The 22601-nt window shown below is 39.9% G+C and overlaps 1 protein-coding gene across 7 annotated transcripts in view; it reads right to left on the reverse strand.

Moving 5' to 3' along the window:
• Positions 1-3298: 3298 nt before the first annotated feature.
• The window catches only part of ATP13A3 (ATPase 13A3), an 83212-nt gene continuing 63909 nt past the window's right edge, over positions 3299-22601 (reverse strand). For 4 of the 7 annotated variants that reach the window (XM_047789065.1, XM_047789043.1, XM_047789047.1 and 1 more), the window contains 4 exons: positions 15996-16076; positions 14547-14636; positions 11610-11794; positions 6581-6747 (listed from right to left, as the gene is read on the reverse strand). In XM_047789065.1, coding sequence (XP_047645021.1) covers positions 6702-6747; positions 11610-11794; positions 14547-14636; positions 15996-16076 — 402 coding nt within the window. In that variant the 3' untranslated portion in view covers positions 6581-6701. Of the gene's footprint in view, positions 6748-11609; positions 11795-14546; positions 14637-15995; positions 16077-22601 lie in introns of all 7 variants that reach the window. The other 3 variants (XM_047789071.1, XM_047789054.1, XM_047789080.1) reach the window with 2 other exon arrangements.

Consider the following 22601-nt stretch of genomic DNA (forward strand, 5'->3'; position numbering starts at 1 on the left):
TACACACATACACAGTCTGCAAAGGTATCCTATTGCGTGGATGTATTATAATTTAAATGACTAGTCCCCTATTGTTAGTCATTAGGTTTTGTTTTCCTATTACAAGTTTTTGTGTACACATCTTAATAAGCATACCCATAGGATCTATTTTTAGCAGTGGAACTGCTGAACAAAGAATATGTACATTTAAAAATTGGGGGAGTTCCCTTGTGGCACAGTGGGTTAAGGAGCTGGCATTATCACTACAGGTGCTCGGTTGCTGCTGTGGCATGGGTTTGATCCCTGGCCCAGGAACTTCCACATGCCAAGGGTGTGGAAAAAAAATTTGGTTGATATTACTAAATTTTCCTCCCCACAATTTGCCACTATTTACATTCCCACCAATGTAGTATGAGAATATCTCTTCACACTCCGTAAAACACTGGATATGTTCAGGCTCTCTATTTCAGTGTGGTTTTGGTGCAGGGATCATCAAGTAGCCCAGAATCAGATCCACACATTCATCAGATGTGGATTTATGACAGTGCTGGTATTATAGCTCTGAGGGAAGAAGGGACTAATATATACATACATATATATATATACACACACACACACACACGCACACACACGCACACACACACACATATATACATATACACACATATATATGTGTGTGTGTATTTAACCCCTAGCCTGGGAACTTCCATGTGTCACAGGTGCAGCCCTAAAAAGACAAAAAAAAAGAGAGCGAGGAAAAGAAAATATTGGGAGAGTTCCCATTGTGGCTCAGCAGGTTATGGAACCTGACTATTATTCATGAGGATTCAGGTTGGATCCCCAGCCTCACTCAGTGGGTTAAGGATCCAGGTTGCTGTAACTGTGGTTGTAGGCCCACAGGTGCAGCTCTGATGTGACCTCTAGCCTGGGAATTTCCATATGCCGCAGGTGTGGCCCTAAAAAGCAAAAAAGAAAATACTGGGGAAAGTCAATGCTTGAATTCCAAAAGAACAAACATTAACTTCTGGAATTTTTTTTTCTTTTTCTTTTTTTAGGACTGTTCCCAGGGCATATGGAAGTTCCCAGGCTAGGAGTCGAATCAGAGCTGAAGCTGCCGGCCTACGCCACAGCCACACCAGATCCAAGCCACATCTGTGACCTCTCTGCAGCTCGCAGCAAAGCCACATCCTTAACCCACTGAGCAAGGCCAGGGATCAAACCCACATTCTCATGGATACTAGTTGGGTTCTTAACCCACTGAGCCACAGTGGGAACTCCAACCTCTGGACTTTTTTTGAGTGGAGTGGTACAGCAGTAGTTCTGAAATTATTTTATCCCAGTTGGGAAAAAAAAGTCCCCCAAAACTGACATTGACACGTGTTATAGAAAAGCCACTGAAATCCAGTTAGCCTTTGGTGTAACCAGATCCAGTCAAAACCCATTAAATGCTGAATTGACTCAAATAATTTTTTTTTTTAGGGCCGCACCCACCACATATGGAAGCTCCCAGGGCTAAGGTTCGAATCAGAGCTGTAGCCACTGGCTTACACCACAGCTCACAGCCATGCTGGACCTATATAACCCACTGAGCGAGGCCAGGGTTTGAACCTGCGTCCTCATGGATACTAGTCAGATTCATTTCCACTGAGCCACAATGGGAACTCCTGAAATGATCTTCTATGGCATGCAGTCCTAAACTACAGGGAAAGCCGCCACCCCCGTCAGGTATTGTGGGAGGCCTGTCTTTCCGCTCAGATCAAGGGAAGTAATTCCAGAGACTGGAAGTTACCCTGCAGACCCGTTGGCTATGCACAGTCACAGCAAGTGAAAGCCCCTGCGCCCATTAAAGGCCAGGAGCCAGCATGACAGAGGCATGGAAAGAGGTACTGTGGGATAATCAGGGTAAGACTTCAAGACAAATTCTGTTGAAGCTGCTTTAGCCTATTTCTCCAGAAGACCTCCAATGAGAATTACCTCCAAGTTTTATTCTTTGAAGAGAGGACATTACGATGGCCCCAGAAGGGAACTCTGGGCCCAGAAGTTGCAGAGTAGAGGAACACTGAGTTCATCTGCTGAACAAATTGATGAGGTATTGAGAAGTACTTTGAGCACTTAAGTTTGATGGCTCCAGTGTCTCAGGCCTTTTGGATTTTGGATCCAGGAAAAAAGTCAGGCATCTGCTGTCCTAAGTGGCAGCTTCCGTATCAGTCACAGAAGCCTGGTCTACAGGGTTTGGCCATTTCAAAAGCAGGTGTCTACCCAGATGAGGTATGCTTTTTCTCTCTGTAGGGGAGACTTTGAGGGCAGGGCACAACAAGGATCTCTGTACTTGTGGAGTAACCATGACTCCATCTTGAACAGGGACAGTCTCATTCAAATTCTAGAACATCCTGTCCTTCCCTGCAACATGGCACCTGGTAGTGACGGAGGCGAAGAGGGAGGCATGTAGAACTGGGCCAGAACCCTCAGGCTTGGTGCAGGGAACATGACCACTCACTAAACAACCAGTAGTGAATGGAAAGAATTTGGGCTCAAACAAAGCCTCACACTACCCAACCATCAACATGGCCCACGGCAGAGAACACATGTCTCCTGCAGAGGACACATGATACAAGAAACACCTCCCACCCGAGCGCAAGGCCCAGCACACCCTCCCCTCTCTGGGATTTCCATGACCAGTAGCTAGCTCCAAGGTTTCCCGCTCTAGGGAATGCTGGTTTTGCATCCACAGATGTCTCTTCACCTCAAACTTACCATGGCTTACATGGCATTAATTTTTGGTTGAAAACCCAACTATTAATAAGTCCCTAGTCTTGGAGTTTCCATAGTGACTCAGTGGAAACGAATCTGACTAGTAACCATGAAGTTGCAGGTTCAATCCCTGGCCTCACTCAGAGGGTTAAAGATCTGGCGTTCCCATGAGCTGTGGTGTAGGTCGCAGATGAGGCTCGGATCCTGCCTTGCTGTGGCTGTGGTGTAGGCCAGCAGGTGTAGCTCCAATCAATATGATCCCTCGCCTGGGAGTGGCCCTAAAAAGCAAAAAAAAAAAAAGGGGGGGGGGGCCCTAGTCTTATATTTCACCATTTCCTTCAGACCACCTGATATTGAAAATTTGGCTCTACACTCTGACTGATGGGTTTCCATGTGATGGTCACCGATATGATGTGACATGTGGAAAGTTGTATGATTTTCTTGAAACTTCGAAGTTTAAAAAAAAAAAGGAAATGGAGGTAGTATGAAGCAGGGAAATAAATCGAGAGGCAGTAATTTGTGCAACTAAAAAGCAAACAAATGTATGAAGACACACATGCAAATGTTATACCATTGATTTAAGTCTTTATTTTGAACAGCTTCCCTCAAAAAAATTTCATAAGGTATTTACAGTGCTGAATATACAATTCTGAGTTTATGCCTTTTTGACATCAGGGTACCATTCTTGAGCAGCAATACAGTTTTAAAAATATAAAGATGCAGTATCATTTCTGATATAAAGTTACTTTAAAAAAATCCAAAGTCTTAGGGAATTCACAAATCATAACAGGAAGTCACTATTTTATTAATTTAATGTGCACATAATTACCAAATCTTAATACATTAAAAATATGTGTAAATGCCCACAGACTGTACAAAAAATTAATATTCTGTTAAAAGTTCCCAACCACCTCCCACCATAAATATACAAAAATCTATTTTCAGATATGTCAAAACTGCATGCATGAAATCTTAGAATGTTTTCTACAGCTTGAATTTTGCTCTTCTCTGGATACTGGCTCCACAGCCGTTGGGGGAACAGAGTACATTACATAAATGCCAATATAGGTGACCATGCCTTTGGAACTGTGCAGTATTTTCATAAACATGGGAGACAAAATAAATAGTAAAAACTGCAACAGTTTTGTTTAAATATAAGTACAATTTGGAAAGCTGTCGAATGTAAGGATTATAAAACTAATATAAAAAGTATTTATTTTGTTGTTGGCTTAGCCATTTTTATTCAAGCATTATTTGCAGCATTGCTTTACAGCAGTTGATGCTAGAAGATACAAAACATATAGTTACCACTATTTGTATTTTAGGGAGAAAAAAAAACAACTTTAAACAACCCTGAGGGAGACACACATTAAAAATCTTGTTATTTCTTTAAAAAGTTAAAAAGTTACATATTATTTAACAATTAATTACTTTCCTGGACATTCCTGTCCTTTATAAGTATGTGCATAAATAAAATTTAAATAAGCAATATTTATTAATCTTAATACATCAAAATAATATATGTACAGATTTTAAAATTTAGGTCTGTATACACTCAAATAATTTAATGTGAAATTCAGGATCAAAATGACTACGTGATGGCGACCTACAGAGAGGACTCTGTCTCTCCATGGCACTGCTGAGACCCCCACCTGGATTCACAGACAGTCTTCAAACCACACTCTGGAAGCCATCTATTATCACTTGAACGACTCACTGTGTCTAAACCTACCTAAAAACCTCATTCCTTTGAAAATATGGACAGATGTGATATAAAACCCTTATAAAATCTAAATGTTAAAAAAGGGGGGAGGGTGTCAAAAATAGAGCTCTTTACGATCACGCTCCTAAAGATGTTAAATACAATCTGATACTTGGAGTTTTAAGCTGCTACTTAGCAATTGCTTTAATTATATGCTTCAGTATTTAAGTCAAAGAAGAAAGTTTACAGTTCTGGGAGATCACCGAAGACAAACACACTGGAAATTTAATGGAAATTATAAAATTATAAAATGATCGTGAGAATAACTATAGAAAACAGTGCTAATTCACAGCTCAAGAGGTCTAAGATGCATAGCTTCATAGAATCATTCGTGGAACAACTGTTCTTATCATCTAGTGTGTATTAATACAGTATCATACTTTTTGATGGAAAACTTCAATTATATTTGTGTAAAAAATCATCAGTGGCCATAGCAATAACAGTGATCCTGAGTGTAACTTACATTTCTCTGCAGTTACCAAACATCATCAGGTCTCTGCAGCATAAAAAATGAGAACCATATGGTTCTACAGTTCTGGGTAACATTTGATCAATTTGGTAAATATACATCAGGAAAATAATGATCAGCTAGAAGTGGAAAGCACAAGCATGCTACTGATTAAGGAAGAACACAGGATAGTATCACAGAGTTTTAGTAGTTTAGTGCCCATTTTACAGCAATACCAGTTTTCTTGCTTATGAGAATTTTGGGCTTTGCCAAATGGCTATATCTTACCTATAAAAGCATTTTTAAGTTATCTTAATTTTGTTTAGAATTTAAATGTTAACCAGGCAAAACTGAAAGGTAAAAAATATTTTTCACATTTCTTTTGATCAATGAATGTCTATTTTCTAACTTTATTTCAATTTTTTTCCTCCCAGAAATTTCCACAGCCAAATATGCTCATCCAATCCAAAACAGGTAAACTCTGACCTCTGGCGCCACCTAATGGTATAAAACAAACTTCATCAAGTTCATTTTTGCTTTGAAAAAGAGCACTCATTTCAAAACCACTCATTTTTTTAAGCCTCATTGTTGATAGGACAGACATACATCAAACCTTTAAAATTTTAGGAGTAAAATTATAACTCAAATAAATTAAAAAAAAAGGACAAAATCCTATAATCCTATGTCTTTACATAATTAAAGACACAGAAGAAAATAAAGACATTTAAAATAATATAAAACCTGAGAGGAAAGTAACAGGTATGAAAAGATATTAGAAGGACAGATCCACATCTACTGCCAAAAGATATAAGCTTTTTTTCCTACTGAAAAGGTCCTACAACATTTAACTAAAGCAAATTATACTACTGACACCAGACATAGCATAAGATCCATTTAATAGCTTTGAGGGACATCTCTTGAAGGCAGTGAAGCACCTTGCTGTTTAGAAAAATAAAACCCAGGCAGTTGTACAGAAAACATAAAATCATAAATGGAAATTACCTGAGTTGTTCTATAAGCAACACCATAAAACTCACTCCTAACCCTAGGCTATCAAAGGGAACTGGTTTATGTATACAGTTTTCTTTGGGAGAAATACTGAAATCAAATGAATACAGGTTTTCTACCTATTTTCACTGGAGGCTAATTTACACCCATTTTATCTCTCAATCACAAATTTAGGGCCTGTATATAAGTGATGACCTTTTCTAATAAAGAGGCTGTGAAAATAAATTTAAAGGCATAAACTAAGTCTTTAGAAACTAATGTCTGAAAACCTTCCAAATACCAACTTTCTTCTGTACCCTGTAGAGTGTCACTGAGGGTGACGATGAAGAAAATTGTGGAAATATAAAGAATATTTAGTTACTGAATGAAGGTATAGGATCTTAGAGATTATTAATTTCACTGACAGGCCAATCTCTTTTTGTTTGTTTTGTTAAAAAACAAAAACAAAAAACCCCAAAACAAAAACCTCTCAAGTCAGCCCCTGTATCAGAAGGGACATAAATTTAAAGGGTGCCATTCCAACACACAGGATCAGATAAAGTCTTACATTTACACTTCCTTCAATACTGCTACTGGAATACCACTGAGACCGAATTCACTGCTACGTTATGGTGATGATCTGACATGATCCATTCCCCTTTACTAAAGCTTTAGCTTCTGTTGTTGTTTGAGGTTTTGGTGGCCATTCCGGATCAACCAAGAGCTCCTGAGCCAGATACATGTACTTGGCTTTTGGCATCCTCTTTCTACAGTTCAGGGCCCAAGACAAGCAGCATTTTCCCCACCAATCCACGGACTCCTAAGAAAATAAGGAAAAAGAACACCACATGTTAGATTAAGAGCTGCTGTTTATAACAGGTTTGTTAAAGCACAGTTTACTACCACAGAAAAATAAGAGGAAAGGACTTCTTGAACATGGAAAACAAAACAAAACAAAACACATTTTGAAAGAAGTCAGCTTTCAATTATTTAGGAACATTTTTTAACAGATTATCAAATTATCCATGTACTTTACTTCATTTTACTTAGTTCTATGCACTGATCTCCTCTTGTATACAGATACATTTTTAAAAATCACTTGCATATCTGCAGTCAGTGATTCTATAACAAACATAAAACATCTTAATGTATTAATAGTAACTTCAAACTATTCAGAAAGAGAAAACATTTTTAATATTTAATATGAAAACTCTCACATTCTATCCCAAGCTATGTTTTGGTACTATTGCTTCTAGTGACTTAACCACCTGATCTTTTTTGGAAGAAAATGGTGTAAAAACACCACTGTTACTGTTTTTTGTTTTGTTTGTTTGTTGTCTTTTTAGGGCCACACCTGCAGCATATGGAGATTCCCAGGCTAGGGGTCAAATCAGAGCTACAGCCACTGGCCTCCGCCACAGCCATAGCAATCCTAGACCCAAGCTTTGTCTGCGACCTACACCACAGCTCACGGCAACGCCAGATCCTTAACCCACTGAGCGAGGCCAGGGAGGGAACCCACCACCTCATGGTTCCTAGTTGGATTCATTTCTGCTGCACCATGATGGGAACTCCCCACTGTTACTGCTAATATCACCTTTCAAAACATTATGTAAATACTGTTAGGTCAAAATCAGAACTTAGATCATGTTTAATGTCAATCACTTCTTTTAAAACCATATTCTCATTAAATACAAAAAACAATTTTATTTTATAATGATGGTTTCCCCTTGGTGCTCCACAGCTGAGAGAGGTACACAGAAAGGTAAAATGCAAGTACTATTTCTTAGTATTATTTCATTATAAAAAGCTCTGTGTCACGGAAATCTTTCTGATCAATCCCGAAGTTTTTAATGAATCTGATCTTAGATACAGAGTACTTGGAGAATGAGAAAGCAGAGTTCCTGCTTATTGTACAAATATGTAAATTCAGTAATAGGCTCTCAGAATTCGTCTTAACTGAAATTGGAAATAAATGAAATAAAACTAAATAACTATACTGAGCCTGGAATTATATTCACCTCTGAAGAATAGTCATTTCTTTATTTTGGCTGTTGCGTCTCCAAAGCAAAATTTAAATCCCAGGTTGTTTTGTTTTGCCATCAACAACATATAACCCAGGCTACAACCAGGTCCAATCTCAACCAAGGAAAAGCTGACCCCTGAACACAGGTAGAACTGTGCAGGTCCACTTACATGTGGATTTTTTTTTAAGTAGTAAATACTATAGTACTATACAGTCCATGACTGGTTGAATCTGCAGACATAGGGGAATCCTGGAGGGCCCATAAATTATACAAATTATAGCAGACTTTCGACTACAGGGAAAGGTCAGAGACCCTAACCCTGGCATTGTTCAAGGAAGCAAAATGGAAGCATAAAATAAGTGAGACAGGCCTTCTAGTGTTAATACTCAAAATATCTTCTTGATCAAGACAGGCAAACTTGCTGTAACATGGATCCTGAAACACAGGTTTCCAAATTGGCCAATTGAGAAGAGCAAAAATGCTTTAAAATGAAAACTCTCTATAAGTTTTTCATACCCTGACTTGGTAGGTCTCACATTGAGACGACCACCAGGAACCTAGTACTCTCTCCGTCAAACCTGGGGGTGGGAAGTGGCAGAGCCCTGAGCAGTGATGAATAATAACGAGGTGCTTTTAAAGGCCCTCTAGTTTACTTTGTCAACAAAACACAGTAAGCTGCACCATTACCAAGAATCGGAAGGCAAAAACGGTGGTTGTCACAAGCAGGCTACGTGAGATTAGAAGTGGGCGAGTGGGTGGGTGGAGTAGAGATTCTAAAGATTATTAATCTAGTAGCCTCTTTTACGGTCATAGCTAAAAAGAGTTATTACCATCATCTTAAAGGAGGTCCACAAGAAAACATCTAGCATCAGGATACAGAAGAAGACTAGACACAGGGACTCTGGGTGATTCAAATAACAAATAATTCCTTTCTAGTAAAGGCACATACATGACCAACCTTAATATTTAATTTGAGGTGATGGTTTACTACTTGGATCTATCTTTTCCCCAAGGTGTTTACCTTCTTCAATCTAAGAATTGCTGTTCCTAAATCAATCTGAAAGCTGTCACTTTGTATTTTACAGCAATTAGTGTTAAAGGATCACAGAAAAGGGCTAATGGTGAATGCTGACTTAAAAAAAAAGGCAGAACCATATAGGCTTTGTCCAGATGATCCTGCTGAAGGCAATGCATGCAATACAGACACACACACACACACACACACACACAGTTAAATCCATCATTTCGTACCTGTGGAAAGTGGAGGCAAGCAATAAAATTAAAACTAATTCCACTGCAAACAAAATCACAGTTGAATAGTATTCTTTTTACATTAATGTACGTTTTAAAAAAAATCCTCACACCCATATTAAAAGCAATATACACCTGTTATAATTTTAAAAATAAATTAAGTCACAAGGAACACCAAGGATTCCCCCCTCCACTGTAATTAGACTTCTATTTTCTTCTTATCCTTCCCCTCCCCGCAAATAACATATACAAAAAAATACTATATGCAAGCACAGGTCTTTTAGTTTACAAATTCAAGCATCTCACACATATCCTCAAACGCAATATAATTCACTGGTAGAAAAAATAAAAGATGCTATAGGCATGCAAGAATGAGGACCAAATCAAGAGAAACAAGATGGTGGCTAGTGGAGAAAGGCATGCACTGTACAAGGAGCGGGAAGACATGGGCATCATGGGGCTGCGCATGACGACCCAGGCCTCCCCAGACACGTAGGCTACGTCCCCGAAGCAGGAGAACGCAGGAGCTATAGCAATCAGATCTTGGGATTTGCTCCTGAAAGGAACAGTTAAACAATGAAGTCTGTCCCTCAGAGATGGGCTGAAAAAGGCTACCACAGTCCAGAAGAAAAACCACAAAGAACCTTCAGAAAGATCTACGGCTAAGATTCTCCTGCTGCTTAGACTGAGTCCAAGCTCTTCATCCCAGAACCCCAATGCCAGCTTACTCCTAGCAGTGTCCTTTAGGAAATGTTTTCATGGGTAATACGGAAGATATAAAGCCATGCTTATGGGAAAAATGTGATAATGCTACTATGGTTTTCATAAAAGTCTTCCATACCAATCCTGAATATAAAACAAAAACAATCAGAATTAGCATTCTATCTAAATAAGCTTGAATAATAGCTGAAGTGGCCTAAAGACTGCAGCCAACGTCTGGATTTTTCCCCCCATAGGAAAACATAACCAGGCCAAATTCTCAGGCATTATCAAAATTCATGATGGTATGACTCCAGTTCCGTATCTACCACTACGCAGCCACAGTTTACCAGACACAAGATAGGCACAGACAATTTTTCCCAAGAGATATGCAACACAGATCTTCCCAAACAGGTAAAGCTTTGTCGAAAACCACAGGTGATGGGGCCCTCCACTGAAGATTCTCACTCAGTAGGGCAAGGGTGGAGGTCCAGGCATTTCTGATATATATCCCTGATGAAGTTCCCTTGTGGTGCAGTGGGTTAAGGATCCAGTGCTGCCACCGCAGCTGTGGCACAGGCTGCAACTGTGGAACAGGTTTGAACCCTGGCTTGGGAATTTTTACCTGCTGCAGGTACAGCCGCCCCCCACCCCCACCAAAAAAAAAAAAAAAAAATTCACTGCTATCTCAAAAATCTTTTCTTTTTTAAATCAGAGAATTTAGGGCTGCTAGAGATCATTATAGGAAAAAAACTACTTAGCTACATAAAAGTTTGGTGGGTTTTTTGTTTGTTTGTTTGTTTAGGACTGCACTCAGGGCATATGGAGGTTCCCAGGCTAGGGGTTGAATCGGAGCTACAGCTGCCAGCCTACACCACAGCCAGAGCAATGCAGGATCCGAGCCACATCTTCAACCTACACCAAAGCTCACGGCAACACCGGATCCTTAACCCACTGAACGAGGCCTGGGAACAAACCCGAAACCTCATGGTTCCTAGTCGGATTCGTTTCCGCTGTGCCACAATGGGAACTCCATCAAAGTCTTAACTTGATTATTTACAAATGGTTGATTTAATCTGTTTTCAATGTGATTCAATGGACATTTACTGAGGCCACTGAGCATCAATAAGAAAAACAATCACTATGGGAAATAAATTATTATTATGTAAGAATCTTATACCTAAATTAGTTAGCTACATGACTATTCAGTGTGCCAAATAAACGTAATATCTAAAATGTCTACTATTTGATAAAATGACACCTAAAAGTTTATTTGATCTTTAAATAAAAGACGGAGGTTTTTTGTTACAGGAATATTATGGTCCTGGTTCCAGATACAACTGAATTTGAATCCCACTTCTAATACTGTTTCCCCATCTGTGAAGACAGGGATATATTTAGTCTCTTTCCTAATCATAATTAGAGAGAGTTTATACAAAATGGCTCAGTGTCTACCATAAAAATTAAGCACTGAAAACAGCAGCTATTGTTCATTTCTATTTTGTCACTTGATTGTTACATTAGTTTGCATCTCCATGGTGCCACAGTGTAAAACAGTGTAGCACAGTGGGAAAAAACACTCTTCCTGAAAACAGAAACGCTGGCCTTAGCTCCTAGTTCTGCCATTCATTAACTGCGTGCGTAACCATGGCAGAGCAACTAACTGAATGCTGTTTCTTTATGTATAAAATGAAGTTAGAAACACCTTAAGACTGGAAGGATCCTGGAGGTCTTGTGTAGGTACTTTACAGATGACCCGACAGTCTGGATGTGGTTACTAGAGATCTCTAGGTGAGGTTCTTGATGTCCCAATTGGACAGTGCAAGACCTAGAGCGTAGTCCAGGGTCTCTAGTTTTGAAGCTTCCAACCCCACTCGATGGTCTCCGGGTCTATACAGTAAGGAAGGAACAGAAGAAACATGGCTGTTCTTTCCCCGACATTAATAGAGAAGGTCAGGTGTTGCGGGCTGAGAAGGCCTCACGGGATTCTTGGCAGAAAAGAGCACAGAACAAGCAGGTATGAAATGAGAGTTTGTGCTGAGGGAAAACTGTGGCAGCCACAGAACTGTGTCAGGCCTAGGTTGTGGCAGGTCACTCTCATCTTTACTTTTTCACTTTATGGCAGGGTTTTTCAACCTCGACACCTCTGACAGCTTGGTCTAGAAAAGTCTTTGTCCTGGGTACTGCTGTAGGGTGTCTATTTAGCAGCACCTCTGGGCTCCACCCATCACAGGCCAGTAGCAGCACCACCGCCTCAACTGACAACTAAAAATGTCTCCAGGGAGTTCCTGTCGTGGCGCACCGGAAACAAATCCAACCAGGACCCATGAGGTTGTGGGTTCGATCCCTGGTCTTGTTCAGTGGGTTAAAGATCCAGCGTAGCCATGAGCTGTGGTGTAGGTCACAGCTGAGGCTTGGATCCTAAGTTGCTGTGGCTGTGGTGGAGGCCGGCAGCTATAGAGCTCCGATTGGACCCCTAGCCTGGGAACCTCCATATGCTGCAAGTGCGGCCCTATTAAAAAAAAAAAAAAAAAAAAGGCTCCAAATGTCAGGGGCAAGATGATCCCTTGTTGAGAACTACAGCCTTCAGTAATATGACTAAGTGATCGGCTCTTGAAGGGTCACAAATATGAACAGTGAGCACACAGTACACATGGAAGTGTCAGAAGATGAAAGCATAGCATTCGTTACTAAGAGGTTATAAGATCACTCTCTCTCTAAAGCAAATTATTTAAAAAAAAAAATGCTTTCTTAAATCATGACCATAGAAACTGAAGGCTAAAAGTCCTGTCCACTCAATGATGCTCAGGACCAGGAAGTGCATGGCGTCTGCTGCAGCCTCCCTGCTCTAGACCACTCTCACCTCCACTCTCTCCTCTGAACACTTCAGAAGTACAGCCTCACGTGAGAGCACGACCTCACATGAGAGGCACAAACTCTAACACAATGAGGACAGATTTTTGTTCACACATTTTGAGAAAATGGACATAGCAAATGAGAGAATTTTCTGCCATTTAATTTAGGTTGAAAAAGGAGGAGGGCTTTTTCAATTTTTTTTTTTTTTTTTTTGCAGCATATAGAGGTTAGGGGTCAAATTGGAGCTACAGCTGCTGACCTACACCACAGCCATAGCAATGCAGGATCTAAGTTACATCTGTGACCTACACCACAGCTCATGGCATCACTGGATCCCTGATCCACTGAGTGAGGCCAGAGATCAAACCCACATCCTCATGGATACTAGTCGGATTTGTTTCTGTCGCACCAGAGCAGGAACCCCTCAAATGTTTTAAAAGAGCTTTGTAATACCCACTTCTGACTAAATCAGGGTATAACTCCTCTTCAGAACCTGCCTTTCCTGTTTAGGTCAATAGTTGGAGATCTCACTGGAAAAGCGGAAAACTCAGCTTTTCTTTGGCCAAGGTCTTGCCAACACAAACATTCTCCATGAGGACTGATGATAAGAGCCAAGGTTAACCCTCTGAAGTAACGCAGTGAGGCGACCAAGAGGGGAAAAAAAGACAGAGGAGATGAGCTCAAGGACTTGAACCCCTAACACAGGTCTGGTCACACTTACTCCTGGGGACAACTGGGCATTACACTGCAGATTCAAGACTCAACACATCATCACCCCACTGTCCCTGCTCATCATCAGGGATGAGAAAAAGAAAAGGGGCTCCACAGGACCTCTCAGAAAGTGATCCTGAGCTACTACACTGGGCATCCAGCCTAATGAATCACCAAAGTAAAGCTCAGGACACAGCTACTCGGGTAGAAGAAGACTAAAAATTAGTGAGTGACCCACACACCAGGGAATCCTTTTGAATTCTGCGAGCTTCCTTGTGGCTCCAGATGAGTGAAAAGTTTAGAACACGTGCGTGTAAAGCATGCTACCCACTTACAGATAGCGAAGGGCAAAATAATGAGGATTCTCCAGCCTCAAAAAGCTGGCTCAGAGCTGCGATTCAATAGTACTGGTTTTAAAAAATAAGACTAATCTATATTTTCTCTATCAAGTATTTCAATATCCTAAATTCATCTGTTTCTCTTTTCTTTTTACCACACAAAAAGTCAAAAGTCCTAACCATGGATTTGTATAAAGATGAACACTATCTCTCTGAAACATTTTCTGAATGACCAGAGATGTATGCTGAGGGAAACCAAAGAGCCACCCCAAATTAAAGCACAGTAACGTGACAAGAAATCAGAAATAATTCCTCAGAATTCTGACCTTTGCACTCTGACCCATAAAGAAACAATTCCCTATTCATAACTTTTATTTATGTGAATCTCATTTAGCTTCTAATGAGACACATTAAAACCAGAAACAAAATTTAGGGCAAACGGAAATGGAAAAATTAACTCTTACCACTAAGGACAAGACCTTCACACACACAGAAGGTAAGGATTGGAATGGAAAAGAGACTTATGAAATTTCTGAAGTCCCGAAAAGCCTGTAACAAATGTTTGCCATGAATTTTCTAGGACTCCTTACAAAAAAAAAAAAAAAAAAAATGAAATGCCAGGCAAAGAGGAAAAGGTTAAGCAGCACACAACAGAATACCACCCTACACAATGCAGAGCACACAACTAACAGCCTAGATATACGTGAAAAAGTGAGAGGAAGGGCTGATTTTCCAACCTGTGGCGGCTGTGTGGTGGTGAAGCGATATTCTCCTTGTTTGTCTCGATTGAACACAACTTTCCAAAGGACCATGTCAAGGAAGAAGTTCTGAGAGATATTCCAGTGAGTTAAGAATTAAAAATGACTATGTCATTCTTTATTAATGCACACATTTAAACAGGCTCACACAATACTCAATCATTAGAGAAAAACATGACCTGGTTTCTTACAGAGAATTTCAGTTTAATATCACAAAAAGGATAAAGAATAACAACAGGACTTTTGTAACAAATATAAATCATCATAAAGTTCTTGACAAAATAGGGCCTCTAAGTTTTCTACAAAGAATAGCTTTTATATGAATCCTTGAGTCTTTCCCACATCTATATAAATATAATTTCACCAAAGCCCAATACAAATAATTCTTATTTTATCTTAAATAACATTTGAGTGAAAAGATGAACATAAACTACTACAGAAAAAGGAAAGCTTGAAAAATACAATATCTTGGATACACTTGCGAGTGTCCATAAAACAGCACAAATACATTAAACTAGGCAACTGAAAAAAATCAATACCATCATAACCATGCTGCCTACTATAGCCCCAATTTAAATACCAAGTCAATCTTTTAAAAAGATAACAATTATGTTTATAATTTCCAAGTCTAGAACATTATCTCTAAAGTCCACATATTTCCCCACAAATTACCTAATGTTAATTCAAAAAAAGTCTACCCTAAGAAACCTTTAAACTTAAAACTCACAACTATATCTCCTTCTTCATTTGATATATTGCTACTGTGGGAGTAAATTCTAATAGTAGCTCTGAGAACAGACCAAATTTTATTAATAAGCAGCAAGTGAGAATTTACGGTCTCCTTTTAGAGAAGCTGACCTTAGGGCAACCCTAACAGAAGAACTATACAGCAGACAATGGATCAAAAAGTATGGAAGGCCTGGTCCCTCGAGGGGAAACTTAAACACCAAAGACGCCCCAGCAATCAGTGCCGAGAGTACATTCACAATGGTCACTTTTTCTACTTTCAAGAAACTCTCTTACGAATATTTACATACTTCATGGAGAGAGCCCTCTCCCTCTTGTCCCTTTAATGGGAGATTTTGCTGTATATCACAGGACTTGGGTGGTACTCTGATTTCAGGGCCACCGGTTTTACCAGTTTGTGGGTCACCTGAGCATCCATCTTCTCTCCTTTCTATTAATCACTAATTTCTGATTTCTAACGGCTTATTTTCTCCCATCTCTATGAGTGCAGCTAGGTCCTGTCTCTTAATGTGACTATCATGAGTTCATGGAAAAGGTCAGAAAGAAGGCTAAATGACTTTAACTACAGTGAAACAAACTCTTTGTGGGCTTCCATAATGTTACCTATCCTCTTCCCCTACTACCATTAAATCACGAAGAACCACAAAGCAGGGCAGCCATTTGATTATGCGACGTGCTTACCTCTACCACGATCGAAACAAAGGCATTGACAAGAACAATGACGAGCATAGTTAAACGCCACTCATACGGGATACACACTATCTGTAAGACAGGAATTAAATTAATGTGGTAGGTAGTTGATATTAGAGCATTATATCATAATTTCCAATGTAGGAGTCCCTATTATATACCAAACACTTTCACATATACTATCTACTTGATCCTCAACAATACCACGAAGTAGACATTATATTCACTTTGCAGATGATAAAATGCAAAAATGAAGTAACTCGAGGTTTAAAAAACACATTAAAGTGGCTGAGCTTAGAGATAAATCCTATCCAGATTCAAAATCCCAGCTATCATGAATTTCTAACAAGTTCCTATTTTAAAAATAAAAGTTTAGAGTTCTTTGGTGATGCAGTGGGTTAAAGAGCCAGCATTGTCACAGGTTCAATTCCTGGCCAGGAACTTCCACATGTTGTAGATGTGGCCATTAAAAAAAAAAAAAAAAAAGTATGTTCTTGAGCAATGAGGTAGATACTGATCTAATAATGAAGCATTCATCCCTTTAGTCAACAAACATTTATTGATTACCTAAGATACTGTGCTAAGTGCTAAGAAGGATGTGAGGGGTGAGGACTGCTACAGTGATCCAGGCAGTGAGAAATATATATTTTGTCTCTATCCCTAGTTCCCAACACAGAACTTTTTAATTTTATGAGTGGTGGGGATGATAGCTATCTTACATAGTGCTTCTAAATCCCCTGGAATTTTCTGGGTGTCAGAAGTGTCTTCATTCTTTTTCTTTTCTTTTTTTTTTTTTGCTATTTCTTTGGGCCGCTCCTGCGGCATATGGAGGTTCCCAGGTTAGGGGTCGAATCGGAGCTGTAGCCACTGGCCTACGCCTGAGCCACAGCAACGCGGGATCCGAGCCACGTCTGCAACCTACACCACAGCTCACGGCAACGCCGGATCGTTAACCCACTGAGCAAGGCCAGGGACCAAACCCGCAACCTCATGGTTCCTCGTCGGATTCGTTAACCACTGCGCCACGACAGGAACTCCAGAAGTGTCTTCATTCTAATAAGGCTACTCTTGGTGGGTTCCTGGTGGGGGCTGGTCACCAGAAAGACTAAGCCTCCAGGGAGAACAGAGAGGCTAAAGATTGAATTAACAATTGATCAGGCCTAAATGATGAAACCTCCATTTAGAAAATCCCTAAACTACAGGGTTTGAGAGCTTCTGCGTTGGTCAACATTCAGGGGCTGGGAGGCTGGGACATCCCAACTCCAAAGGACAGCAGCTCCTGTGCTTGGGACCCTTCCAGACCCGGGCTTATGCACCTCTTCACGTGGCTATATCCTGTACCATTACTATATTCTTTTTTTTTTTTTTTTAAAAACAAACATTAATTTTATTTTCTCAGTTTAATTTTTATATTGAAGTATAGTTGACTTGCAATGTTGTATTAGTCTCAGGTGTTACAGCAAAGTGATTCAGTTACACATATACATATATCCATTCTTTTTCAGATTCTTTTCCCATATAGGTTATTACAGACTATTTAACTTACAAAGGTGCATGCACCCCAATGCTCAAAGCAGCACTACTTACAATAGCCAGGACATGGAAGCAACCTAAATGTCAACAGACAGATGAATGGATAAAGAAAATGCGGTGTATACAATGGAATATTACTGAGCCATTAAAAAGAATGAAATAGGCGTTCCCGTCATGGCTCAGTGGTTAACAAATTCAACTAGGAACCATGAGGTTGTGGGTTCAATCCCTGGCCTTGCTCAGTGGGTTAAGGATCTGGTATTGCCGTGAGCTGTGGGGTAGGTCGCAGATTCGGCACGGATCCCTTGTTGCAGTGGCTCTGGCATAGGCTGGTGGCTACAGCTCCAATTGGACCCTAGCCTGGGAACCTCCATATGCCATGGGAGCGGCCCTAGAAAAGGCAAAAAGACATTAAAAAAAAAAAGAATGAAATAAGGTCATTTGCAGCAATATGGATGGACCTAGAGATTATCATATTAAGTAAGTTAGACAGAAAAATATAAATATATGATATTACTTACATGTGGAATCTAAAAACATGATACAAATGAACTTATTTAGAAATCAGAAAAAGACTCACAGACTTCAAAAACAAACTTATGGTTACCAAAAGGGAAAAGTGGGGGAGGGCAGGATAGATTAGGAGTGTGGGATTAACATATACACATGACTATATATGAAACAGACCTACCAACAAGGACCTATTATATTCTTTATAATAAACCAATAAACAGAAGTGTTTCCCTGAATTCTGTGAGCTGCGATAGCAAATTACCAAACCTGAGAAGAGGGTAATAGGAACCCTGATACACAGCTGGTTGTTCAGTCAGAAGTACAGGTAACAACCTGGGACTTGCAACTGGTATCTGGAGTGGGGGCACTATTGTGGGACAGAGCCCTGAACTTGTACGGTCTGTGGCTAGCTCCAGGTAACTCGTATTAAAACTGAACTGCAAAATACTCAGTTGGGGTCCAGAGGGTTGGAGAAGTGGTTGGTGTGGAATAACCACCATACATGCGGTGTCAGAAGTGTTTGGAATAAGAAATCATGGTTTCCTTTTAGACAGCAGATGAGATTATAGAGTAATGAGAGAAACAGGAATTCAGAATAAGAAAACTGAGACAATCAAGGAACACACTCGCCATGGAAGGAGAAGGAAAAGAGCAAAGTAGACACATACACTTCTGCCTTGGATAAATGGTACTGCCAAGAAACAGAGCTGAAGCAGGGCTGAGGGAGAACTGGGCTTAGTCTTTAAAACGCTGAATGAGAGAACTGACAGATGAACCACACAAACAATGTTTAGTATATCTGTGGATACTCAGGTTAAAGCTCAAGTGTGAGACTAGGGTTAGCAAATAAAGTCTGGAGTTTTCGACACACAGATGGCAATTACCAGTGAAGCCGTGATGAAGGATGAGGTCACCCCAATGTATAGAGTAAGATAATGGATGAGAGCACAAATGTGTGGGGAGTTCCCATTGTGGCTCAGTGGGTTAAGAACCTGACTAGTATCCATGAAGATGAGGATTCATCAGTGGGTTAAGGATCTGGGGTTGTCACGAGCTGTGGCGTAGGTCATGGATGCAGCTCATATCTCGCGCTGCCGTGGTTATAGTGTAGGCCTGAAACTGTAGTTCCCATTCGACCCCTAGCCTGCAACTGTAGTCCCCATTCGACCCCATATGCTGCAGGTGTGGCCTAAAAAGACAAAAGACGAAAACAAAAAAAACACAAATATGTGCAACACTAGCATTTAAGAAACAGGCAGAGAGTTTGGAACCACAGTGGAGAAGGAGAATGAAGAGTCACAGAAGTAGGAAAAGACCAGAAGAGAGTAACCCATCATTAAATTCCAGGGGCAAATGTCTCAAGAATGATGGCATGGCTAATTTGTCAAATACTGCTGAGGGGACAAGACTGAAAACAAACAAACAAAAACATTAAGGATACAAGTCCACTGGACTTAACAAGCAGCCTGTTAACTGCCTTGGCAAGGATAGATTTTCAGGAGCCTGACAGGGCTAGAAGGCAGACTAGTTGATGAATGTGTGGGAGGTGAGCTGAATGTAGCATTCTTTCAAAAAAAGTAATCTGGCTGTGAAAGCAGAAGATGTGTGGTGAGAAAGAAATATAAACATGTTTTGTTCTTTTTGATTCTTTTGCTTAAAGTGCTTATCTAAATCCCTCCATGAAGCCTGTGGGAAAACAGATGCTTAGACACTGCTGGTAAGACTATAAAGTCAAAGTTCAACAACAAAGTATTTATAAAAATTCAAATTCTAAATATCCTTTGACCAAGCAATTCTACTTCTGCACTTTAACCTCTTAAATATGCATGTGTTGGAGTTCCCGTCGTGGCGCAGTGGTTAACGAATCCGACTAGGAACCATGAGGTTGCGGGTTCGGTCCCTGCCCTTGCTCAGTGGGTTAACGATCCGGCGTTGCTGTGAGCTGTGGTGTAGGTTGCAGACGCGGCTCGGATCCCGAGTTGCTGTGGCTCTGGCGTAGGCCGGTGGCTACAGCTCTGATTCAACCCCTAGCCTGGGAACCTCCATATGCCGCGGGAGCGGCCCAAGAAATAGCAACAACAACAACAACAACAACAATAACAACAACAAAAGACCAAAAAAAAAAAAAAAAATGCATGTGTCCTTCTAAATGAAGTGTGCAAGAATATGCAATATAGCATTGTTTATAATAGCAAACCAGTGCGAACTACCTAAATATCTATTAAGAGACATCATTTAAAATTTGGAAAAAATCGATGAAATGGAATGCTCATTCCATAAAGCTCATCAATAACATACCAGAAAACTTAGTCTGAGCTCACTCATGCAACTGGAGGCAAAAATCCTAAACAAAATCATAGCAAACCAAATCCAGAAATTATAAAAAAGAAATCAAAGAAACATTGTAAATTAACTATATTTTAATTAAAAAAATTTTTTTTAAAAAGAATGCATCACGACCAGATTGGATTTATTGTAGGAGTGCAGTGTTAGTTCAACATTTGAATATCAGGTTAACTGTAATTTACCACATTCTCCAGGGAGAACTTCTATGTAATCATTTTGACAGCTGTAGAAAAAGCACTAGCTAAAATCAGGCATCTATTTATGTTAACAACATCATAGAAGTTAAGTGTCCTCAAATCCACAGAGCATGTACACCAGAAACCTACGGCCCACAACGGGTCCAGGGATGAACTACGAGGAGCGCTCCCTACAGAGTCAGGGACAAGACAAGCGCAGCACTACCACACAACCTGCATTCATGGGGTTAACAGACATGAAAAACACATAGAAGGCATGAGGACTGAAAGGTCAGAAACGAAATATATATATATATATTTATTATATATATATATATATAAAATGTGTGTGTGCACATGTGTGTGTGTGTATTCACACTGAAAACCGATAGAGGACAAAGGTATCACTGAAGATCAGTGGCAAAGGATGGCTATTCAATAAGTAATGCTCAAATGGGTATTTGTAAGGAAAACAAATCTGATCACCATCTCAAAGGCTGTATATAAAGTTCTTCCAGATGCATTAAAGACTATGAAAGAGAAATCTCTTTATAAATTTGAGATAGACAAGGCTGCCAAGCCAAGATATAAAAGTATAGGACATAAAGAAAAAAAACTGTTAAGCTCAACTACTGTAAAATTATAAATTTGATTTTTAAAAAGATAATAAACAAAGCAAAATGACAAGCCACAAACTGGAAGATAGTTATCACATATATCACCAAATACATTAGAAACTCCTAAAAATAAATAAGATGACAATATCCTAATAGAAAAAATTGGGCAAAAGGCACAAATAGCCAATTCATGGAGGAAATAAAAATGGCTAATAAACATATGAAAAATGCTTCATCCCACTGGCAATTTAAAGTTAATATAATTTGCAAATTAAAACCATCATGAAATGACATTTTACACCCACCAGACAAACGCTGGCAATGATGTGGGACCAAAGATCGCACATGCTGATGGAAGTACAAATTGGTACTATCACTTTGGAAAACAAGCAGAACCTCAGAAAGCTAAAGGGGACATGCTCAACATTATACTAGAATATACCAGAAGACCCCTTTACCCCAAGTGGTATACCAAGGGAGGGTAGGTGGTACTAGAAGGAGTATTTTACCAGTGACACTGCCAGAATTCCCACGAACGTTATATTTAATAGTAGATGGATGTTCCACGGGCTTTACTGCTATTTTTGAAGTCTCAGCACTGCACCACCCTCTCAATGCTTGTACCTGGGATGAACTCTTTGTTACTACTCACTCCCTTACATTAAGAGACATGTATAATAATGTCACATCAGCACCATTAATCCAGGAAAAAGACTATAAATAACACACAGTTATTTGCCAGTGGAGAACACAGCAATGAATCGTGGTATATTCCTACCATGAAAATGAAATGCATGGATCAACACAGTAAGGCTGGTGGGAAAAAGCAAGTCACAGAAAAAATAGAGATCGCAAGGTACCATTTTCATAAAGTGCAAAGGTAAGCAGAACTACCTTTTAAGATTTTATACGTATAAGCTAAGTATATAGTGAAAAGCAAGACAATGAGGCAGTGTTTCCTTCGGGGAGTCTGGAGAAAGGTGCATGATAGTGTCCTGCTGGTATGAGTAATGCTACCTTTTTAAAAGTTGGATGACAGACTCGTGGGTGTTATTTTATTACTGTTATGTTCAACAACTTATATATGTGTGCATTTTTTTCTATAAAACAAGTATTTCATCTTTCATAAAGTTTTTAATGAAAACAAGAATAAAGAACTTGATGGACAGGAGTTCCCGTTGTGGCTCAGTGGTTAACAAATCCAAGTAGGAACCATGAGGTTGCGGGTCTGATCCCTGGCCTTGCTCAGTGGGTTATGGATCCGGCATTGCCGTGAGCTGTGGTATAGGTTGCAGACGCAGCTTGGATCCCGTGTTGCTGTGGCTCTGGTATAGGCCGGCAGCTACAGCTCTGATTCAACCCCTAGCCTGAGAACCTCCATATGCTGCTAGAGCAGCCCAAGAAATGGCAAA

Source organism: Phacochoerus africanus, chromosome 1, assembly GCF_016906955.1.
Source record: "Phacochoerus africanus isolate WHEZ1 chromosome 1, ROS_Pafr_v1, whole genome shotgun sequence".
Taxonomy (NCBI): Eukaryota; Metazoa; Chordata; class Mammalia; order Artiodactyla; family Suidae; genus Phacochoerus; species Phacochoerus africanus.